Source organism: Rhagoletis pomonella, unplaced genomic scaffold, assembly GCF_013731165.1.
Source record: "Rhagoletis pomonella isolate Grant_MI unplaced genomic scaffold, Rhpom_1.0 Rhpom_scaffold_00002, whole genome shotgun sequence".
Lineage (NCBI taxonomy): Eukaryota > Metazoa > Arthropoda > Insecta > Diptera > Tephritidae > Rhagoletis > Rhagoletis pomonella.
The window spans coordinates 8,774,266-8,796,780 of record NW_023458556.1 but is presented as its reverse complement, the minus strand read 5'-3'; the positions used below and the strand labels follow the sequence as shown (position 1 = coordinate 8,796,780).

Below are 22,515 nucleotides of genomic sequence, written 5' to 3'. Positions count from 1 at the left end.
TTTTAAAAGGGGTCGGGGGCATTTGAGATTTTCCATTTAAATAACATATACAAATTTTTTTTTATTAAAAATATTATTATTGAACCTTTCTCTAAGAAATGACCCTGAACACTATACCTAGGTCAGAAATATTACTGACATATTTAATACTCTTAATTGTATCTAAGACAACCACCTTAATTTCTTAGAGAATTTAATACCCTACAAGAATATGCCTAGAACAAAATTTTTATCTCAAACGTTTCAATTATAACATTTTTAATGAAAAAAATAATAATTTACATGTTGTTTAAGTGGACAATTACAAATGCCCACCGACACTTTTTAAAATTGGAATAAAAATTTTTCCAAATGGTAGAATTTTCTTATTAGCAAATATGTCCTTTTAAAGCCATAAATTATTTAGGTTAATTCATTTGGCTTACCCTAATGTATGTACTATATCAAAATCTTGTCCATTGATTATAGCCAGCTGTGACTAACATTTTCGCGGCGGAAAAAGTTGCTGGAGCTAACAATCTGCGGATTATATGAAATCTGGTAAATCCACCATAAACTAGATACTCACCATAAGCCAAATCTTATAATATACCCACTGTAGGAGGATTTACAAGCACCGTCCATTTGTGGATTTAGGGTAGCATTTATGTATAAACACGAAAAGGAGTTACCCATACGTTCGGACGTCTGAATTTGGGTCCACCGCGAAGATAAAGCGGCTGTGTAAAATGGCGTTGATCAACGAAACCAGCTCCGAGAAAATTAGGTAGGATCCATCCCAGAAGTTCGATACCAAACTAAGCTTCAGACAAGGTGAGTCTCTTTCTTGTGTTTCTTGTGTTTCTTGTGTTTTCTTTGTGAGGTTCCCCTTTGCGATAAACCTACCTGCTTCTTTGGTGCTAACTTCATTAATTGAGAATGCCCTCAATTTGATTGCAGCGGTTCCTGTAGTTTCCTTTTGCTAAGCCGTTTGAAGACTCGTGAGAGACTTTTGGTAGCTTGCCTATTCGGTGTCCTTATGTAATCCCCCATCTCAAAAAGCCTCAGCTCATTTAAAGGTGGAGTGCATTTTTAATCGTACATACATATGTATGGATATAGTTTTATTTTGATTTCGTGCACAACAGATAAATTACAACACATTTCTTTAAATCAGTGCATTAACTTAACCTCTAAATTTTGTTAACCATAAATTTTCTACAGTCCACTAATTTTAAGCCGGAATTCCGAATGCAAACATTTTCTGGCGCCAATTGTCTACACATTTCGACGGTCCATTCCTTTCTAAACTGGCAGTGCAATATTGTTTCCTAAGTTACTGTTTTAATTACACTAAGTGTCGGCCGTCGTGGCCTTTTGGGTGGTAGGGTAGGGCGGACGTAACAACCATTGCTAATCGACAATCATCAATTTCCGTTTTACGCTGTTTCTACAAAGCTCCGCTCGCGGCAAATACTACTCAACTGATGCCTTTGCTGCCGCACGCCAGCAGGCAATCCAACAAAGAGTTTCGTTTATAGCTGGCCAGCGGTGGTGCACTTCCTATTTGCTACTCACACCGCAGTTCCATTAATCAAGTCGTAGTGGTCAGCGCTGCTCGCATTGATGCCGCCGGTGGCAGTTGGGCCACCCAGCATCGATATGCCACTGTAGATGCTGGCATGTGAGCGCCGTCGTTCGCGTTCAAGTTCCTCCGGGTCAAAGTTTTCGCCCAACATGCCACTTGGCCGTCGCTGCTCATCGAACGCATAGCCGCGCTGAAACTTTGGTGGCATACTTACCACACTGCTACTGCCGCCACCACTGCCGATGCCGCTGTCTGCGCCGCCGCTGGTATTGCTGCTGAATGAACGCGTCAAGAGTGTGTGCGCGAGATGCGGAGCTTTTGGATGTGGACGCGTAGCGGGCGCGCCTAACTGCTGCATTGTATGAAAGTTGGGCGTGTAGCCGGACGGTGAGGACGGTATGGCAGCGGGCCAGTGCACTGTTGATTGTTGTAGACGATTATCATTGTTCATATTGTGGTTTATTGAGCTCTGAGGCCGTTGTTGTCGCCGCTCGTCATAGTTGCTGCCGGGCTGGGCCGCGATAAGATCCTCATTGGATTTGGATTGCAAAGCGAAAGCCGAGTTGTAAATAGCCGCGGCTGGTGCTTGAGATAAGTAAAGATTTGGTTGTTGCTGCTGCATCATCAAATTGTTCAGTCGGTTATGGCTGCTGCTGTAGCTGTTATGCAGCGCAGAGGCGCTTGCATGAAGCGAGCCCGAACCGATGCTATTTTGCGAGTTCGTCTGACTTTTTAGAAACGATCGCGGCAGTGTACGGCTCTGGTATACTTGGGTGTTCGGATGATAGTTCTGGTGCAGACGGTTTTGCGAACCACAATAGGCACTTTTGGCAGCAGCGTAGTACGATTCGCCGTTGCTAAAGCTGGGCGGCGGAGGCCAGATTTCGATTGCAGAGTCGCTGCGTTCGACGCCAAAGGAACTTTTCTGCGAGAACTTTTCGGGCGGGTATAAAGTGGCCAGTGAGAGATTATAGTTCAGCTTGCGTAGATGTGACGGCTCGACGAACATTGAGGAACGGCGCAAATTACGAAATGTTGGGTTAGCCACAAGTTCAGGATTATCTGTACTTTCACAGAAGAACAGAAAAGGTAAAAAGGTAAGTTCTGAAGTTAATATGCTACTGAAAGGATTTGTTTTAGCACCCTTGACTAAAGTGAGCGACTCACCTTGAATAACGTAAATGTGTTCTTCGTCATCTTGCATTTGCGAAAATCCGCCTTCCCCTTCATCGTCGTCTTGCGCTGCTCTGTTATTTCGCTCATCAGCTACACGATTTTCTCTGGCAAAATCTCCTCGCCCATTACCATTCCGCTGGCCGCTTTCAAAACGATTTGTGGCTTTGTAGAGACGACGTCGTTGCGTCTCATTGTCAGATGTCGTCATGGCATCTTCTTCACTGGCAATGAAGTAAATGTTTTTCGGTTTTGGACGCATTCCAGCGCGCTTGCAAAACTCCTGAAAAAGTTCATCCTTTGTCTTACGTATGCCACGCTTCAAACCACACAGTCGCTGTGGCTCATCATCATCGTAATTACTGTCCGACTGGCTGTCGGCCAATTGGCGCCGCCGTCGCTGATTTCTTTCATTCTCGCTTTCACCGCCGTCGCGTTCACTTTCGCTTAGTGTCGCTGGGTCAAGAGGTCGTGTGTTTGTCGCCATGTTGCGACGGCTTTTGCGCTCAATGTGCGGTGTTGTATGTCTGGCGTTGTTGCCGGGATAAATATCTGTGGTAGTCGAGACACTGCGGGTGAGTGGATAGTCGCGTGTGAAGTCGCCAAATTGGGTGAGCTGCTGCGGCATGCGAGGCAATGTTTGTGAGGTGCCGCCCATTTTAACAGCAGAAGGAGGCGGCGGCGGTAAACCGGAGTCAGAGTCGGTGTAGAGTTCATTAAGCGACTTGGCAAAGTTCTTCGAATGCAAATTGCATTTTGGTTGATGCGACTTTTCGAAATAATACCTGTGTGGAAAGAGAGAGAGAAAACAAATCATATGAATAAAAATGGCGAACTGATTTATTGCCACTTAGTTATTGGGTCAGTCAGTCGGTTAGTCGGTCAGTCGCTCGGTGGTTGGTGGTCGGTCAGTAAACACTGCATAAATGTGCAAATGCTAAGGGATTAGAAAAAGCCAAAATATTTCACCTGCGCTCCGATTCATTGCTAACAAATGCCTCTGCTGCATTCGGATGTTTGCGGCATGGCACAAAGCCCGGCATGTGCTGCAGCAGTTTTTTGCTATCCAATTCCCTTTCGGCTGCGGGTGACGCCAGACACACATTGTGCACTTGATGGAGGTTATTGCTGCTTAGCCGGGGGCCCTGTTGTGGTTTGCGCACAATGGGCGCGACTGTTGCCGACGATGAAGAATGCTTGTAACTTTTGTAGGTGTGACTGTGGGGAAGTTCGCTCTCTTTCAGTTTTTCCTGCAGATTCGTGATATTGAAACAGGGCAGGCGCTGTTAAAAATGAAAATGGATGTTCACCATATATGTATGTATGTAGTACTTACATAGATAAATATGTTGAAATATATATATACATATAGATCTTTCTATGTACGACTATATATGTATGCAATAATGTATATTAGGGCGCGTCACTCTGCATATAAAAAAAACGGTACTGGTTATCCATGAGAATTATAAAACGTATTATATTTTAAGACTTTCATTAAATATTTCAGAAAAATATAAAGACTTACGTGAGCTGGGCCGATGTGAAAACCCTTGCTAAAATCTATTTATTTTGATTCCGTTGATAAAAAGATCAGAAATTGTTTTGCACACCTCTTAAGCTTAAGCCATTCTATCGTGTTATTTGATATTATGGAAAAAATGTTTTTTTAAAACTAGTTTTATAAAAAAATATTTAAATTTTTGGAGATAAGCTCACGTAAATCTTTATATTTTTCGGAAAGTTTTTGGCGAACGCATTTGAATATAATAAATTCTTTAATTCCAGAAATGCCTGTGAAAAACTAAAGTCGGAATTCTATTGCTCTCACCCCCTAGGATTGTTCTATACCGCAAAATTTATACCTCATGTTTTTTTATAATTTCAAAATTTTTTAATACTAGCGATTTTCTACAGGGCGCGCCATTGCAGTTTTTGAGGTTTTCAAGGGTCCAATAATAAATAGTTAGTATTAAAAAATGGTTAATTAAATAATCGGGTATTAGTACTGAAAGTATTCTGAAGAGAAAAAAGTTTACCGATCGAAAAATACAGGGTTTCAAGAATTCTATATCATTTCTACGAAAAATTGTTTTTTCTAAATATTTTTTTTATTTCAATATAAAATTCCGACGTTACTTTTTTGGGGCCATCCTAATGCACATACATATGCATGCATGCATGCAAAGTATGACGATATTAAGCGGAACAGGAAACGGATGTCAGTGTTGACATGAAAGGCAATTCGGATACACCATTGGGAGTTGTTGTGGTTGAAATTTCGATAAGTGAAATCAATTCACATGCTGAATTTTCTGATTGAGTTTTTAACGGATGTGGAGTTTGCAAGGAGAAGGGAATATGTAAAACAAGGTTGAAATGTATGCAGAAAGAATTCGCCTTTAAAAGTTTTTCCTAATGTGTATTCATACAAAAGGGGTAAAAATCTCACTCGGATCTGTTCCCACAACGATTTTTCGCTTGAATCGAAGTTTCAAACAATATATATATTTTTGCAATATAAAACACTTTGAAAAGGTTGATTTTGAGACATACTCACATTGTAGTAACCAATTTCATGCAGACTTATATAGAGGAAAATATTCAAAAGTCCCACAAATTCAGTTGTTATGAATCCGATTACGAACAAAAAGAAACTTTGTCCATAGGTGACCTTGAAAAGTGGCGGCTGCAAAGTAGATCTCGATCTCAATTTCGAACCAATCTCGGCTTTTAAGATGGAAATATATGCAATTAATCCGATAAGCATCAATAAACCTGAAAAGGTAAAAAATAAATATCTTAAAACACAAAAAAAAATATATCCTTTTGTATCAAATAACATTTTAATACTATTTTAAAATTACTATAAAATGTGGCTTATTAAGTGTTAGCACACCAAGTAATACACTGGGTAACCAATTTTACACTTTTTCGCTTACCTCCAATGTGCATGCACAGGTTAAAGTAATGCATTCTGTAAACTTGAAGGTAAGTGGTGAATCTCGATTGGTAAGCACTTTTCGAAATTCACCACTTACCCATTTTTGGTGATTTGAAAACTTGGCATCATTTGTTAGTAATTTAAAAAAGCTGAACGATATTCTTAAACTGCACTGTGCAACAATTTTATGGTCATTGTTTGATGGCTAAATGATTCCAACTAAGGATGAAAGCTCTCTAAATCGTTTGGCATTCTCAGGTTAAATTATTTTTACTATATGAAGTTTGCAAGTTTTTGCCTGAGTGTTTTTAGAACAAGTAACCTTTTACCTCTCTCCCGAAAGGGTCTTCTGGGTCGCTTTTTGGAAAGTCTGAATAAGATGGTATTTGGAAGGTCGCTAACAAATACCTATTTTGGGTTTTTAAGTAAAAATTAAATTTTTAATTAATTAATTTTTGGCGTTTCATGATATTTTCAATTGTGCATGTGATCAATAAAAATAAAGCTCGATGTCCCAGAAAATATCAAGATGTATTGAATTTAACATATGCAGATATTGGGAAAAATAACAAAATTACTGGAAGAGGTGAAAAAGTTAAATTTCGCAGGCCTGTGTAATTCAAAAGAAAAACTGAAACAGCGAAAAAAAAATTCACTAAATCGTGTTTGTTTCAAACAAAAACATATATGATTTGGCCGCAAACGAATCATTTGTTTACTATAAACAGATTTTTTTTTGAGATTTTGTTCTGCACTTCATAGACGCTGTTTCTTATGTAATAATCTAGGATTCTTTTAATTGAACCTCAGATCTAAGATACTTTTTCTATTTAAATAATAAAAAATGTAATCCTCAAAAACTAAAACATATGTACATACTATACAAATGTAGGAGGAGTAATTGCTTTTATTCGTAATTTTTGTTTTGTTTTTCGCATTTTGAAATAAGAATTCTGATTTACCTTCAAGTACTTGCGTTGCACGCTTGCGTATGTGTAAGTATGTTTATAACCATATACATATGTATACCACTATGCATATACATATGCATGTATATATAACTCACCTGATACAATAAACATTATTCCTGCACTGAAGTAATATAAATTATTCTGATGTGAACATGTTGGCACGAGGAAGACGATAAAGCTGATTAGAAGAAAAATACCAGATGCCAGGAAAAGAGGACATGACTTCGTGACGGTGTCTGTAAAATATTTTGCAGTAATAATTTTCGCACATACGTACATATGTATGTATGTATGTATGTAAATTTACTCTATCAATAAATTATTTCATAGCTAGTTATTGGTAGAGTCGGTACTCTATACGCTTCTGCGTAAACATAAACATGCAATAAAGCACATGCATCACAAATACATATAAATGATGTAGAACTAAAGGAATAAACTAAAAATTTAATGGCAACTTTTCTATGCGTATTTGATGTATTTTCCTTTAAATACGCGCATACATACACATGTACATACATACAATCGCACTTATGCATTTGTGTGCATATTTTCTATTTAAATATCGTACAAATATTTTTGAAATTTCGGAGGAAACATTGCATTTATACTCGTAGAGGCCTACAAAAGGAAGGGAGTTTTGGGAATCTCAAGCGGTTTCTATTAGTCAATATATGGGCCGAGGTCAAAATTTTCCAACTTAACAAAATGGGTATTAAAGTAAAGGCTTTTGAAAAATATTAAACCTTGTTTTTTGCTTTTTAGTTGATTTTCATAGTTTCCGGAATATGCATAAAATAGTCTTGGAAAAAAATTTGACCCGTGGCTTATGCTTGTTAGCTGCTGGAATGGACTTGTATGCAATTTGGTTTGTTTTAAATAACTTTTACTATTTTTACTGACATATTCACTTATTGAAAAGCTGTAAAAATATTTTTTTTTGTTATTTAATTTTATTTATTTTATTTTTATAAAAAAGTTTATACTTTATTCTTTAACAAAAAAAGTAAATTCAAGTTTCAATCATTGAGCAATATTTGTATAGAAACAATTTTATAAATTTACGTAAATATTTCAAGATTTTTGATTATGCAGTTTTGTAGTGTCTTCATTTTTTTTTTTTTTTTTTTGTTGAAAGTGTTGCTCATTTCTTCCGTATAAAATAAAAATTGTCGAACATACTTTGTATGGAAGTAAATACACAACACCATTGTTGTCAAAAATTAATGGACTTATTTGAGAAAATATGCAAAACTACTTTATTACGAGTATATACACTGCGCAACTAATAAATTTAGGCGGTTTTTAGTAGAACCTTACATATGTACCACATCAATGGTTTTTTTGGTTTCGAGCCGCACTCAGTCTTCAATTACAAAATACATTGACCAGCTATATGAAATTTCGCTTTCTCATTTATTATTTGTCTAAACGCAAAGCACATCGTTTCAAATATTAACAATGGCATCAACATAAATATGTGATCATGCAAGCACATTCATAGCAAAACATACAAAAAATTAATTCAAAGTCCAATAAACAAACTGGCCTAATTTCTTTTGTCAGTGCAGATTTAACTATAATTGGCATACATTTGTTTTGGTGTGTGTTTTTTTTTTCTAATTTTGCAATCCATTTAGCCGTGCAATCATTTGGAAATTAGCGAATAGCCAAAAACCAAAAATTAATTTTTAAACAGCCTTTTAAATGAGGTTTCCATATAATTGCGAGTTTGGTTACTTGGATTCAGCCAACAGTGACAGTGAACTTTGGAATTCGCATACCTACAAACAAAGGTACGTGCAGTAAAATGTTGCGAAACAATAAGTACTAAATGAAATACATACATACAGATGGAGATAAATAAATTATTTATATATACATACATACAGGTTTGCATGCATACTAGGGTGGTCCATAAAAAAGTACAGTCGGAATTTTAATACTCTCACCTGCTAGGACTTTTCTACATCGAAAAGAGTACCCCTGTTTTTTTTTTTTTTTATTAATAAAAAAGTTTACAGGCCGTTCAGAGCAATGAAAGTTTTGCCTAGTATTTTAAAAAGGAAACTAAATATTACGTAGAAATTGTATAGAATACTAGAAAATCAATACTCAGTTTATTTTTTAAACATTTTTAAATGTTAATTATTTTTATGGGGTATTTTTTCCATTAAAATTAGGCATAATTTGCACCTCCATGCGGTATCCCAAAGTATCTCGAGTCTAATTGAGCCCCGTTAAGAACTGGCGGCTTAGCTATACAAGCCAAAGTTGTACCCGGTAGGTGGCGCAAATGTTGAGATATTTGTAAGATTGGTACTTACGGTCCAAATTAGCTTTTATGCGAAACCTATTTTAGCTACATTAAAATAAAAAGTAAACCCACGGTCGGTACACGGTGTGAAAAAGTGAACTTTTCTTGTGACAAAATTGAATATATCGAGACGAAAACAACTAGCCACGTAATATTGTCGAGTTTAGTCCAGTCACTAAAAAAATCAACTAGACACTGTACATAAATAAATGCAAAAAAAATGTTTTAATTTTTATTTTAAGCCACAATAAAAGGCAACTCGGTATGCTCGATGAGCAGAATTAACCCGTAATTTTTGCTTTTAATTTAAAAATAAATGTTTCGTGATTTTTCGATGCTTTCTCGGGATTTTTTCACGACTCCCCAACGATCTGCTTCCGGGATTCCTCGGGTTTTATTTTCGGAAATTTTTTGCACGAATTTTTTCGGAACGTTTCTAAAATTTGTTTGGAAGTTTTCGGGATACTTAGTGTTTTTTTCGGAAATTTTCGTAAATTTTTCGATACATTGCGGAATTTATTCGGAATGTTCGGGTGCCGTCGAAAGCTTCCGGTATTTATCGAAATTTCTTCGACACCTTTCGAGACTTATAAGGTATTTCATGTTCTAAATAATCGAAGTCAAATGTAAACAAACAGGTTTTTTGTTTTATTAGAAATCTACGACCTTTTTCTTCCAGACTTCCAGAAATTATTGTATTTACGATACTATTTTTTACAGTTTCATGGCAGCCGCTGTGGTGTATAGTGGTATAGTGGTTAGCCGTGCGCGGTAACATTTCGCAGGGCCCGGATTCAAGCCCTGGTTTATTTATTTATTTAGATATTTCACAAAGTCAATGAAACAAAGTTCTTACTGACTAATATCAAAAAAAAAGAATAAATTTTTTCTAATAGCAGTCGCCCGTGGGAAGAAAATGGCAAATCTGCAAGTGTATGTATTTCTGTCATGAAAAAACAGCTTCTCATTCAAATACAATCGCTGTTCGGAGTCGGCGTAAAACTGTAGGCCTAAACTTATTCGATTTCCATTCATCTACAGCGGACAGCCGGGTCACAAAAAATAATTGAAATATAAATGGCAGGTAGCTGTAAAGTAGTGGATTTACAGTGAACTGAACGTTAATTTTGTACTACATACGTCTATAAGTATGCATGCAAGTCTGCTGAGCTCATTCACGTTACTCTTTTTTCAACAGCATCAAACAAATTATTGTATTTCTGTGTCTCGCTAAATTGAATTAAATAAACAAATGGGCAAAGGCATAAAACCGACGTCACACGTGCAGGCAAGTGCCTCTCATACCTGAGCAACATTCAAGCACACTGTTTGTGCACTTATGTATATGAAGGTAAGTATGTATACATATGAGTGTGCTAGTCAAGCGTGCTGGTGTGAATGAACACACACTTCACGTGACACACACAATGACACGACAAGAATTGCAAGTGGGGAAACCACTAATAGCAACACAAATACACCCGTTGCTTAGTTGCTTTGTACATGCTTTGCTTGACTATATATGTAGATAGATATGAGTGCACACTTAAGTACCTACGTATATATGTATGTTTGCACACTGAAGAGTGTTGACACTTCCGCTCTAATTACGATGATTTTATATATTTTCACATAAAGCTAAAAAAAAATCTATACATACACATACATACATATGTTTGTTATAATGTACCTAGTACTCTATGGATATTGATTGGAAACGACAATCAAGTGTCTGATAGAGCTATGGCCTGCAGCAATGTTACTCATACGCCCGAGTAACCCCAAAATAGAGCGTTGACCAACTAAAAAGCCAACGGGCGCTTCTACTTTTATGCTTATACAAATATGTAGCTTTGTATGCAAAGTAACGCTTGCATGGGTAAATGCACAAACATGCACACATACATATGTAGATATCCTCACGTGCTGTCGATGGTGGCGTATTTTTGGGTAGATGGGTATTAGCGTTTGCCATGCTCAAAGCTGTGAGATTCTGTGCTTCCCTGAATAAAAAAAAATACTTTATTTTTATATATGTACAGTAGAACCCGTTTATAACGACTGCGCATTAACGACCTAACGCCTCTAGCGACGTAAATACAACCTCAAGTTTGGTTTTTATACAAATTACTATGAAAGTTCATCCGTTTAATACGACTCCGCTTTAAGCTTTTATGAATAAATTGAACGGTTGGAACGACGAAATCTTTAACAATTTACAGAAAATGAGATGCTTGGCACAACATGTTGTTACATGTTATGCAGTGACTGAACATCGAAGGCGCATAAAGCGTCTATAACGACGTTTGTCTTTTTCATTCGAATTTTTTTCGACAGACTTTAATTTTGGATTCATTTTAAATAAAATTTTGCATTTTTGCTCTAAAAAAATTCTTAAGTAATATGCTTTCGATAGATGAAATGTTTTGGCAGTTGGTTAGTGCGCAAAAATGTCCTATAGTAGAATAATATAAAAATAAATTAAAAAGAGCAGTTCTCACCGGTCCTTTGGAAATCGTTACAACCGGATTCTACTGTACGTTCATATCGCTAGCTGAGAGTGAAATGTTGCTAAGGGCCGTTAACTTATATACTTTAAAGTAAAGTTAAATCATTAGTTAAACTTTACACAAAATTCCATAGATATTTCTTTGGTTAATTTTAACCAATGATTTAATTACAGGTACCTTACCTTACGGCAAGAAAAACCTAATGGCAATATTTCTGAAATTTTAATTTGAAATTTTGATGCGGAAATTCTCAAAACATCCAGATGCATTACTGCATCATAAAAAATTTTGAAAAATTTTTTTTTTTCACTTACTATTTTTTTTTTTTGGCTGTGTCAACGTACATATACAGCCCGCGACAAAAGATAGCACATCAACATTTTTACAAGTTTTAACTAAATTTATTTTGCTTTTTCTAAAGTTCATTAGTTTTTTATTAAAGTTCAGCTCTTTATCTAAAAAAAAAAACCATATAAGTCCCAAATTGAAACTTTGTACAAAAATTTAAAAAATTCCACAAACTTTACATCCCAATTCCAAGTATTTTAATTAGAATTTCTAATTTCATTTTTGGTATGCAGTTTAATAGCTTATTAAAATCTAGTACAAAGTTTAAGTTGCTAAAAAATCGCATTGATTTTTGATAATTTTTTTTCTGACGGTGTTATGCACTCTTTTCCGTATAAAAAATTAATTTGTATGGAAAAAAATGCATAACACCATCAGTTAAAAAATGATAAAAAATCAACGCGATTTTTTTGCAACTTTAAACTTGCTTTTTATTGCACTAGAATTTAATAAGCTATAAACTGCATAAAAAATAATTTTAAAAATTAAATTTAAAATGCTTGGAATTTGGATGTAAAGTTTTGTGGAATTTTTGTACAAAGTCTGAAATTTGGATTTTTGTGGTATTTGTTAGATAAAGAGCCATACTTTTATATAAAAGTAATGAAAATTAAACAAACAAAGATAAGTAGCCAAAACTGTTCAAAATGTTGAGGTGCTACCTCTACAACACTTATCCAAGTCATGTTCTTTAATATTCCAAAATTTCGTTATGCACACAGTCATCTAGTTTCCGTTAACCGTTAGTTTTTTTCTAGTGCACTGTTATGGTGAAAAGTTCTTTAAAAAAATGGGGTTTTAGCAATTTAAGCTTCAACGCTTTTGAGTTTGATAAGTTTCAGTTTAATTTCGATTTATATATATAATACTCAAAGGTTTAGATAAGTACAATGGGTATTACAGCAAAAACTTAAAGCATTTTTATAATTAACAAAAAACCCTGCCACTTGAGAACACACAGACCATAGCCAAGCTACACAGCAAAAAATTTAACAAATTTGTAATATCTCTAGGACACGAGCAGGTTTCGCACAGACATGCTCCAGTAACAAGGACACGCTACATGCATATAGGACTTGCCATGCAAGGACAATGTGTGTCGAGCAACTAAGGAATAAAAACAAAAAATATGTTACAACAAACACGCATTCCACGACGATACGATGTCACTCCTTTTTCATTTCACTGCCACTCTTACAGGCATACATACATACATACATACATACATACATACAAACACACTCAAGTGCATGCATATAGACTTTTTGTATACGCACTTATATTACTATACAATAACAAGTACTAGTAATAGTGCACATAGACCACAAACTATATACATACATATGTACACACATACATATCAAAAAGAATCGGAGCATAAACTGAAATCCACTTACATGGTATTGCAGGAGTTGAATCGTGCGGATCTGGCTGGTAGCCTTCCTTGGGGAAGTAGTCAATTTTTATGCAATTGTATGTCTCGACTCCTAATTTATGTTGTGCGATTTTTATTTATTTATTTATTTATTTTTGTGGTTATTTTGCACATTTTCATTTCATCGCGGGGGGGTTGTTTGTGCAGTGCAGTGGCAATGTATTGCAAGTTGTTAACATTGTCGTCCATGTTGTTCATTGTCATTATTTTATTATTATTGCATTGTTAGTCGAATGCCACAAGTACAGTTAAATGGTTTGTATTTTTTAGACGTGCAAATGTTGGTGTTGGTTTTTTTTTGTATGTTTCCATTAAGTGAAAGTGAAGAATTGCATTGAAATGGAAAAAAGCGGAAATGTATGTAGATAAAAAGTTGAATGATTTTGTTTAGTTGCGTTTTTGAATAAATTGTAGCATAAGCAAATTTATTTTAACATATAAATATATCCGGAGCTTTCAATATAGTCCTAATCTGGGAATAATTGGAAGGCCTGGTTTCAGTCGCAGTTAGTTCTACTATATTTCACTGAATTACCAATTTTTAAATTACCAAAAAGTGAAGGTTGAAATGGGTTTGACGAAGACATCGAGCAAGGTAAGCAGAGGCACTTTTCTGGGAGTTGTTCTATCCCCGTTAATGTGGGCGCCTGTAATCAACAAGATCTTACTCAAGTTGAGAATTAAGGCTATTAGATCTTTCACTGCCATCTCGGGTGGGTGAAATTTTCGATTGAAAGAAATTCACAACTAGCTTAGGGACTCCCTATTAGGGAGGGAAAGCTTAAAGTAAATCCAGAGAACACAGGTTTGCTACATTTCATAAAAAAAGTATAAAATGTTAACCTGGTCTCCATGCAAGTTGGGAAAAGTATTCTAACTCTTTAACCCTTTAACCAAATATTTGGAGTTTTTATGTACAGACGACAATCAATCAAAACAAACACAATCTGTACGACGGCTTATCCCCTCTCCTTCGATTCACGCATTTGATCTACACAGCAGTCATTAGACCAATAATGATCTATGGCTTCTTGTTATGGCGGTACATAAAACAAAGGATCCACGACTGTACTAGATAAATTTCTAAACTTATATAATATCGAATAATTCGGGGTAGAAATCTCATTTGTACACAGGAATTTACCTGCTATAATCGGTAGATCAGTTTATGTAGCTCCTCGGGTCAAAAAGAGCACACATCATAATAGAGTAAGACAGGTGGAAGAAAGGACCCTGATCCAAACACGAAACCTATAATTTCTCTACGGATGGAGTTTGAAATAAGCAGAGGAGTTGTTGTATTTTGTCCCGAACATGGGTTTGAATAGCCAAGTAAGCTTCCGTAATACTGAATCAGCCATATCTATGCTGCAACCAAAGCAGTCGAAATGGCAGCGTCTCTAAAATGTTATAAATAACTTGTGAATATTGTCATCAACGCCAACTATATTCCAGCACTTCCAAGGCTGGATGTGAGTTATTTAGCGGACAATGTTTCGCGCTATCTCGCGCGTTAAAGTTACGACTGACACATAGTGAATAATAGATACTCGGTATGTGACGAAGGTAACTCCAAAGTCACACTATAACAACTCAGGTGCCACTGTCCAGCTTTAGGAATATCGCGACTCGGAAAGCTTGGCTCTACTTTCTTCTTTTCACTGAAGGAAATAGTAGACAAAAGGACCGGGAAATTGCCAATACTCACTAAAAAGAGCATTTGGAACGTAGTCATAAAACCTAGGCTTCCACTTTCTTGGTAACACAAACAAATCAAAAGGCAATTATAAGTCATATGACTCAGTTAAGCAGTCTGCTTAAATCAACCAAAATAGTTTTTCACGAAAAAGAACAAACACAAGTAAAACGCAAAGCGTCATAGCATCCTTTTAAATGGCATATCGACTTCAAGCTACCTGAAATGCGTCAAGTGTCCTTGACAGCGGTTTGCAACAAAAGAAATTAATCAGATATTATACGAAAACAAACCACGAGAAAACCGAGACAGCTTATCAAAAATGCAATTAAGTGAGTTGTTATTAAAAGAGCAACCGCGGAAGCGATAATTTTCAACAAAGAAAAAAAAAATGATAATTAACTTGAAATGAATGAAAGCTATTTAAGCGGTTATGCACGCATATATATGTACATTAGGGTGGTCCAAAAATGCATGTGAAAAAGTAAAGTCGTAAAGTTTTTATGCTCTCACGCCCTAGGATTGTTCTATACCGCTCAATGCGCCCAAAGTTTTCCTTGTATTTTATATGGGGAAAAAACAAATTTCGTGAATTCTTAAAAATCAATATTTTTCTATCGGAGACTGTTTATCTGCAAGAGGTTCCCAGTAGTAATACCCAGTTGTTTATTTAATCATTTTTAACCCACAAAAACCCCGAAAAGTTCTATGGAGGGACCAATAAAAAATCGTTTGTATTAAAATATTGTTAAATAAACAATTTGGTATTATTACTGAAAGTCTACTGAAGAGAACCAGAGTTTTCCGATCGAAAAATATTGATTTTCAAGAATTCTATACCATTACTACAAAAATTTTCTTCCCCCATATAAAAGTACAAGGAAAACTTTGAGCGCTTTGAGCGTCCTCCATTTTTTTTTTTGATTTCAAAATAATAAATATGGGCATACTTTTTCCATATAAAACAATCCTAGGGGGTGAGCGCACTACAATTCTGACTTTACTGTTTTTGGACCACCCTAATGTACATACCCATGTACGAGTACTTTATATGAGAACGTATGCACACGAGCACAATCGCAAGATATGCCAATCTGAAGCTTGCGGCTGTGCGCATTTAATATTTTAAAGGTGCACGTGTCACTTATTTTGAAGTTGACTGCTGCCGCTGGAATTGCTTTCGAGGTATCACCTGGCATAAATAACGACGATTGCACATATAAGACTTTTTTTAAGTTGCTGGAAGAGAGAACAGCTAGATATTTCATGACGTGTCGGTGAGGGATGCTATCAGAAAAATTCTGCTATCACTGGCCTCCTAATGAGTGGCAGTAGGCCATTTATTTATTAACGGCAAAGCCGAAATCGCGGTTGCTCAGCTTATCGAAATCGAGTTTATTATCAATTATTGTTATTTATATTGACAAAGTCGTGGTTACTGTGTCTTCTCCACTAATTTGTGTTTGCATTCATATTCGTACTTTTACTTTGCTCAATATTTTTATAATAACAAATTTTCTATGACTCTATGTATTGTGGCACTACGCGGAGGGAAGCGTAAAAATTTTAAATTTCTTAAATATTTAAAAGGTGTTTGTGAATTACATTAGAAGCAAAGCGGAAACGGAAATAATTTTCTGTCGATTAGTACCTACATACATATAATTCTATATTGGTGCAACATCGCACTTCCGCACAGCAGCAAAGCGCAAAGCAGTGCGGAAGAGGAGTGACAAAAATTATGTCACTGCGGTTGATTTTATTGCCGCGGCAATCGTCAGTAATTGTCGATGTCTTTCAGTCAGTTGTCAAGTGAGCGAGCGAACGCCTCGGGGTAGTGGTAGACAAGTGCTTCACTTGCGAAGACGAACAGAATGGTGGCATTCGTCTAGCAGCGTCAGTCACTACCCCCCCACCAGTAGTTTTACAACTTTGTAAGTTGGTATTTATTCTTATTCCATTTCTCATTGCTGTTTGCTGTGTGTGTGTGTGTGTTTGTTGGTTGTCGATTTTGACGGATGTGAAAATTATTACCGGGGATGAAATCAGATTTCAACAACTTTCTGATGCTTTATTTCTCTATTTCTTGTTGCTTATTTAGTTGTGTGTTTTGCTGGAGCCACACCAAAAAGTTGCCACCACAAAGTTTTAAGACCATCTCATTCATTTATCTAGTTTCAGTGCAAATTCTTTATTAGATAGCGAAACAGTTGATTTTTCATTCATACAGTCGTAAGCAGTGGCAGCAGTATGCTTTCATTTCTATTTTATACGCACGTACTATGAAAATCCTTTTTTTTTTTCTAGGAAGGCAGTTTCGCATCGCGTTGAGACATCGAATACTACCATAAATACAGGCATCAATGTAATATTTTCTTTGAATTTCATCTCGAAAACGGGACTGACCTCATGTTATATATTTTTTTATGCTCCATCAAGTCCATTCACAAAATTTTTCTGGCATGTCTAGGTTTTAAGAAACTAAAAACCAAAAAAAAGTGAATTTGGACTTCATTTTTTCCCAAGAAAAAAACACCTGTTTGAAAATGTAATTTGATTTAATTGATAAATTAAATATTGCAATATGAGTGTCAAACTAAAAACTATGTTTCAGAAAGTTTTTTGTAGCGGGTTGCCACCTATTTGAAAAATTTTATCCGTTAAACTGATAAAGTAAATACTAAATTAATATACCTTTAAAGAAAGTGGACAATATTTACATAGAATCGAGTTATAGGTATATAAATAAGATTTCAAAGATTAAATACCTTCGAAAAGATATTAACTAACACCCTTATTCATAAAAAATAATGTATGTTTCATAAATCGAAAATTTGTTTGAAAATTTCAGCTCATAAAGCTCCTCAAATCTATTTTATAATTTATAAATGAAGCCATAAAGGCAGTGCCACACGATTAGGCATTTGCCCAAAATTGAGTGCTAATTGTATCTCAATCGTGTGAATGCACAAGTGTTTTTCTTTATCCCAATCACAAAAAAAAAAAAAAATTGTTAAAATTTTTCAATAGAAGTTCGCTGTATTGTACCAATCGTGTGACACTGGCTTAAGAGTTTTTGGAGGGAGTAGCAACAGAAAAATACTTTAAAGTACTCTTAGAGAAAGGAACTGCAGAAAATTTAACAAATATTTTATCCGCTTTTCACTGAAGGCAACTTTTGTGATATATTTATTTAATAATTTTTTTTTTCTTTTTCTACTCAACTCAGCGACATGAATTACACGAATTGGATTTTTTCTTCGGAAAAGCTACGTTGAAACTATTTTTTTTGAATTCGACATTAATTTTTTTTTCGCCAAAAACTGCTAGAAATTTTACTTGAAATCAGTATCAACAAATCTATAAGATGAAATTTTTTTGAACCGTGTAATTGAAAGCTAGCAAATATTTAAGCGTTCCACTGCAATGTTTTTACAAGTATTTTTTGCTAAAATTTGATACTCGCACAAAATTAATATTATCTTGCAGAATAAGAAACATCAATCTTCATTTTGGAGAGAATATTTTTTTGTATTTTTTTTTAAGTAAGTATGTACCTTGTAAAGCGGTGCATAATATCCACAGACTAGATTTCGTGTATTTTGTAATGTAAGCGCCATCGTCCATCATATTGAAATTAGCTGTGCCATTGTAATTGGCATTTGGCAGTTTTTCCTCGGTGAAAAGCCACTGCGGACCAGCAATTGCAGCCATAACGATGGCAACGGAAATGCTTAAAAAGAAAATAGTGAAAATACTAATTAGATATTTAATGCTAATCGTTTGGGTAGGGTTGTTTGAATTAATATTATTTGCAATTTTTAATAAAGTCGATTTATAATGGACTACTTGTATGTGCATACAATCATCGTTCGTGCAATTTAACCCCTTTAGGGCCGGTAAATAAATGTCTGGGTATCCCTAACTACAGGTTAAACATTGTTATCGACTTCCTGGTATACATTTGTTAAGAACATGCAGTTAATGTTAACCAGACATTGAGTAACCGACTCTTAGACTTTTTTCTTAAATCGCCGATTTATGCCACATCACGCACCTTAATACAAAATAGATAGAAAATTTTAAAATTAAATACGCATCGTAATCTTACGTTTTGAAGATTTTTGAAGGAAAATATTTTTATTAGATCAAAAAATATATACAGGAAAAGGCTAAGGCTCACTTCCAAAAGCGGAAGCGCTCAGAGAAGGAAACAACGTTCTAAGGGAAGAGAAAAAGGCCTACGCTATGAGCGGTTTAACGCAAGGTTTTCCAGCAAAACGTGGGACCTCCACACTGCTGCTCTGACGCCAGCTGTTTACGAAGTTAGTCGAATTAACAAAGTGCGCTCTACTGTACACCTGTACAAGGCCGCAATAAGCAGGATAAGCGAGCGCCACTGGATTTCGTAAAAAGGGGAGAAATTCCTAATCGCCCAAGACTCGGGGGCGCAATACATGTTTACACGGATGGAAGAAAACTTGTCAAAAGAGTTGATGGTAGGGTTTATTCGTAACAATAAGGTATACCATTCAGCTTCCGCCTTCCTAACCACTGCGGGTTTTCAGGCGGAACTGATGGCTATCTCAAAGGCCGCATCACTCGTATAGTGTGATACGATTCCTGGCATCATTGCGACATTCAGGAAATTTGCAAATATACACATCGTCGCTTAAAATATAAAACCGCGTATCAAGATAATCCAAAACCGCATATGTGAGGTTGTCCAAATTTTAGAGTATATAGTAAAAACTGCCTTAATGCAAAACGGTTCTCTCTTTTATAAAGTAGTCCCATTTTAGGCTAGTATTATAAAAGGATAGCTTGGTACGAGTGGATAAGGCTTGATATGTGGTGCTTTCTTAGGAACAAATGTCAGTGACACGGTTTTTTGCAGAACGACGATACGCGGTTTTGTACCTTAAACGGCGATAGTAGTACATATATTGACAGTCAGTGCCCTAGAGCATACCGATGTATACACATTCATACATATGCTCTTTTTAACAAACTTCAAAAATAGGAGAAGGTTTTAATTTCGTAGGATTTTTTTTTGTATATGTATGCTACCGCATAACTTTGGACCACGCTAACCGATTTCTATAAATATCTTTTTAAAGGAAAGTTGATACCTCACAACCGGTACCACAATAACTTCGTTTAGATCCGATCATTGAATTACGAAGAGGTTAACGGTACTCTTAAATTTGTATGTAAGAATTGAAGTCGGTTTTGTTTTTTGCTTAAAAATTGCTTGTTTAATCCTCCTTGTCTGGCAGTGAATGCAAGCATCGTTTTTTTTTGCTGCTTTACCCTTTAGAAATGTGAGTATTAACTCCTGTAACTGGGACAAAGTTGATAGTAGTAACTGACGTCGGAATTGTTTGTGAGCGTAACTAACTGCCTATTTTTGAATTTTGTGGAATTTAATTAACACATTTTTTATGTTGAATGAAATGCATTTCCCACCACTTTAATTAAAATTTTCTCCCAGAGGAATCAATTGAGACTTGACGTAGTTGTGTATGTATGTGCACATATGTAGATATGTATGTATAGCGGAAAACACTTTGACCATACAAACGAGAATGCGATAATTGATTAGCATAATTTTTATGAGTAACAAGCGAAAAGCGAAAAAGTAGACTTCAATTACATACCTATGTGCGTACCTACTTTTATGTATAAATTTATCAGTTAATAAATGCAAAGCCAACATAACATCAAATTAAGTACATATATGTCGTAAAATCAATGTGGCTACTCACCTTGCAGCAACAGGTGTCAATATCCACAAATAGCCACCGTTGCCGTAACGTTGCAAGCTGTTTCCATTTCCATACTGGCGCATACGCTGCTGCTGATATTGACTCATGCGGCCGCTTGGCCTCGTTACGATGAATTCTCGAGATCGATTCATCGCCTGCGGTTGAATGCCATTTAATTTATGCGAATTCGAATGCGCACTAGTGTAGCCGCCATTCAAATCACTTGTTATCGATGAGTTGCTCTGGTTGGCATTGCGGTCGGCCCGAGCCGCCACCGCCGCCGCCGCCGCCGCCGACGCTGCCGAAGTGAGACTGCCCGAAATTGTGTTAATGACGCCGGATGTGGCAATACCGTTTACATTCATTCGACTTGTGTTGCCGTTGTGTTGTTGCACGCTGGCTGCCACTGGCATTGAGCGCGGCAGTGTGCCATAAACCGATTGCTGTGCTTTTTGTTGTTGCAGTTGTTGTTGTTGTTGTTGAAATTGTTCTCTACGTCCAGTCTGCGTGACGCTGCCACCGAAATTTGCTCGTTCGATTGACGCCGTTGCGGTGAGTTTGTGCAGCTGCGGCGTGTGATTGTGCAACAAGGAGGATCGCGCAATGTTGCAAGCTTGCATTGTGTGATTTGTTGTGGTGTTTTGTGTAGTGCTTATGTTATTACCGTTGTTGTCTTTTGGAAAAGTTGGCTGCGGCTGATCCTTTAAATCGCCAATGGCGCTGTTCGCATTTGTGTTTTTTGGCGAAGTTAAGGAATTAATTAATAACTGTTCTTGCTTTTGCTCATCGCCGCTCACATTTTGGGTGGATGCAACACGAAAAACATTCGGAACCGTGCAATTCTCGCGCATAATATGTACTTCAACAAGCTCGAGTTAACGCTGCCAAATATGTTTGTATATTTTTATAAGTGTGTGTTTTTTGCTATTAAACCGATTTTTGGTCGTTTTACAATCACAGATGATTTATTTATTCGCACTCAAATTACCAATATTCAAATGCACGCGATATTGCTATTCGACATTTATTTATGAAACGCCGTAATATACATACTTACATATGTAGGTACTGATTTGTGAAATTAGTAATAACCTAAAAAAAAAAACTAACAACATAAAAAATAAATCTCAACAGCAGATATTTCATGTAATAAAAAGTTTCGTGTTTCTAAGTGGCATTCATTGACAAATGAAAATAACGATAGTTTCTGCTTATCCCGGTTATTTGAAACTTACGATGCGATAGCTCAGTTATATACTTACAGTAACAAAAATAGTTATACGGAAATTATAGCCTCGATTTGTGGGACTTAATTTACTAAAAAAAGTTTAAAATCAGGGTAGAATATTTTCCGAAATATTTTCGCTGCCTTTAAAATTTAATTACAATTAAAGCCCTCAAGAAAAGGTAAAGTTAAGAGCATTAGTTAGCTTGGCTGGGTTCCTTTTGGCCCCTCGCATATCGCGCAACTGGTCTAGGGTTTCGTGAAAAGTTTATTTTGATATATAAATTTTAAATCCTACTCGTAAGGTATGACCGTTTGATCCGGGATATAGAATTTTGTTTACCAAAGTATACTGCAGGGACGTTTAAATGCCGGTGGAGTGCAATAAGGCCCACAGAAATAACGCCTATGGGCTTTATTTCCCAAAAAAAAGAGAAATAAAGCCCATTGGCGAAATAGCGCCCACCAATAAAAGGCAATAAAGCCCGCGTTTAATTTATTTTTCGAAAAGGCAATAATGCCCGCTGGCTTTCATTCTTTTTTTCTAGTAAATAAAGCCCA

At 36.0% G+C, this 22,515-nt stretch overlaps 2 protein-coding genes across 2 annotated transcripts in view; both read right to left on the bottom strand.

The window, feature by feature from the left end:
• LOC118734429 (putative leucine-rich repeat-containing protein DDB_G0290503) overlaps positions 1–909 on the bottom strand; it is a 5,907-nt gene extending 4,998 nt beyond the window's left edge. Inside the window, exon 1 of the mRNA XM_036464150.1 lies at positions 886–909. Coding sequence (XP_036320043.1) covers positions 886–909 — 24 coding nt within the window. The remainder of the gene's footprint in view (positions 1–885) is intronic.
• Positions 910–1,095: 186 nt separating this feature from the next.
• LOC118732997 lies at positions 1,096–21,760 on the bottom strand. Its single transcript, XM_036462144.1, has 8 exons — positions 20,730–21,760; positions 18,519–18,694; positions 13,228–13,317; positions 6,751–6,891; positions 5,301–5,518; positions 3,710–4,023; positions 2,735–3,525; positions 1,096–2,629 (listed from the first exon to the last, which is right to left on the bottom strand). Exons 1-8 carry the CDS (start codon positions 21,578–21,580, stop codon positions 1,554–1,556), a joined length of 3,657 nt encoding a protein of 1,218 aa, XP_036318037.1. The 5' UTR covers positions 21,581–21,760; the 3' UTR covers positions 1,096–1,553.
• Positions 21,761–22,515: the final 755 nt, after the last annotated feature.

What these genes read in the sequence shown, in the direction of transcription:
- LOC118732997 (XM_036462144.1), bottom strand. Translation starts at nt 21,580, where the DNA reads ATGCGCGAGAATTGCACGGTTCCGAATGTTTTTCGTGTTGCATCCACC. An exon ending in AATAATGTTTATTGTATCAG is followed by an intron (nt 5,519 to 6,750) that starts GTGAGTTATATA and finishes TTACCTTTTCAG; the next exon opens with GTTTATTGATGCTTATCGGA. An exon ending in ACACATTTACGTTATTCAAG is followed by an intron (nt 2,630 to 2,734) that starts GTGAGTCGCTCA and finishes GTGAAAGTACAG; the next exon opens with ATAATCCTGAACTTGTGGCT.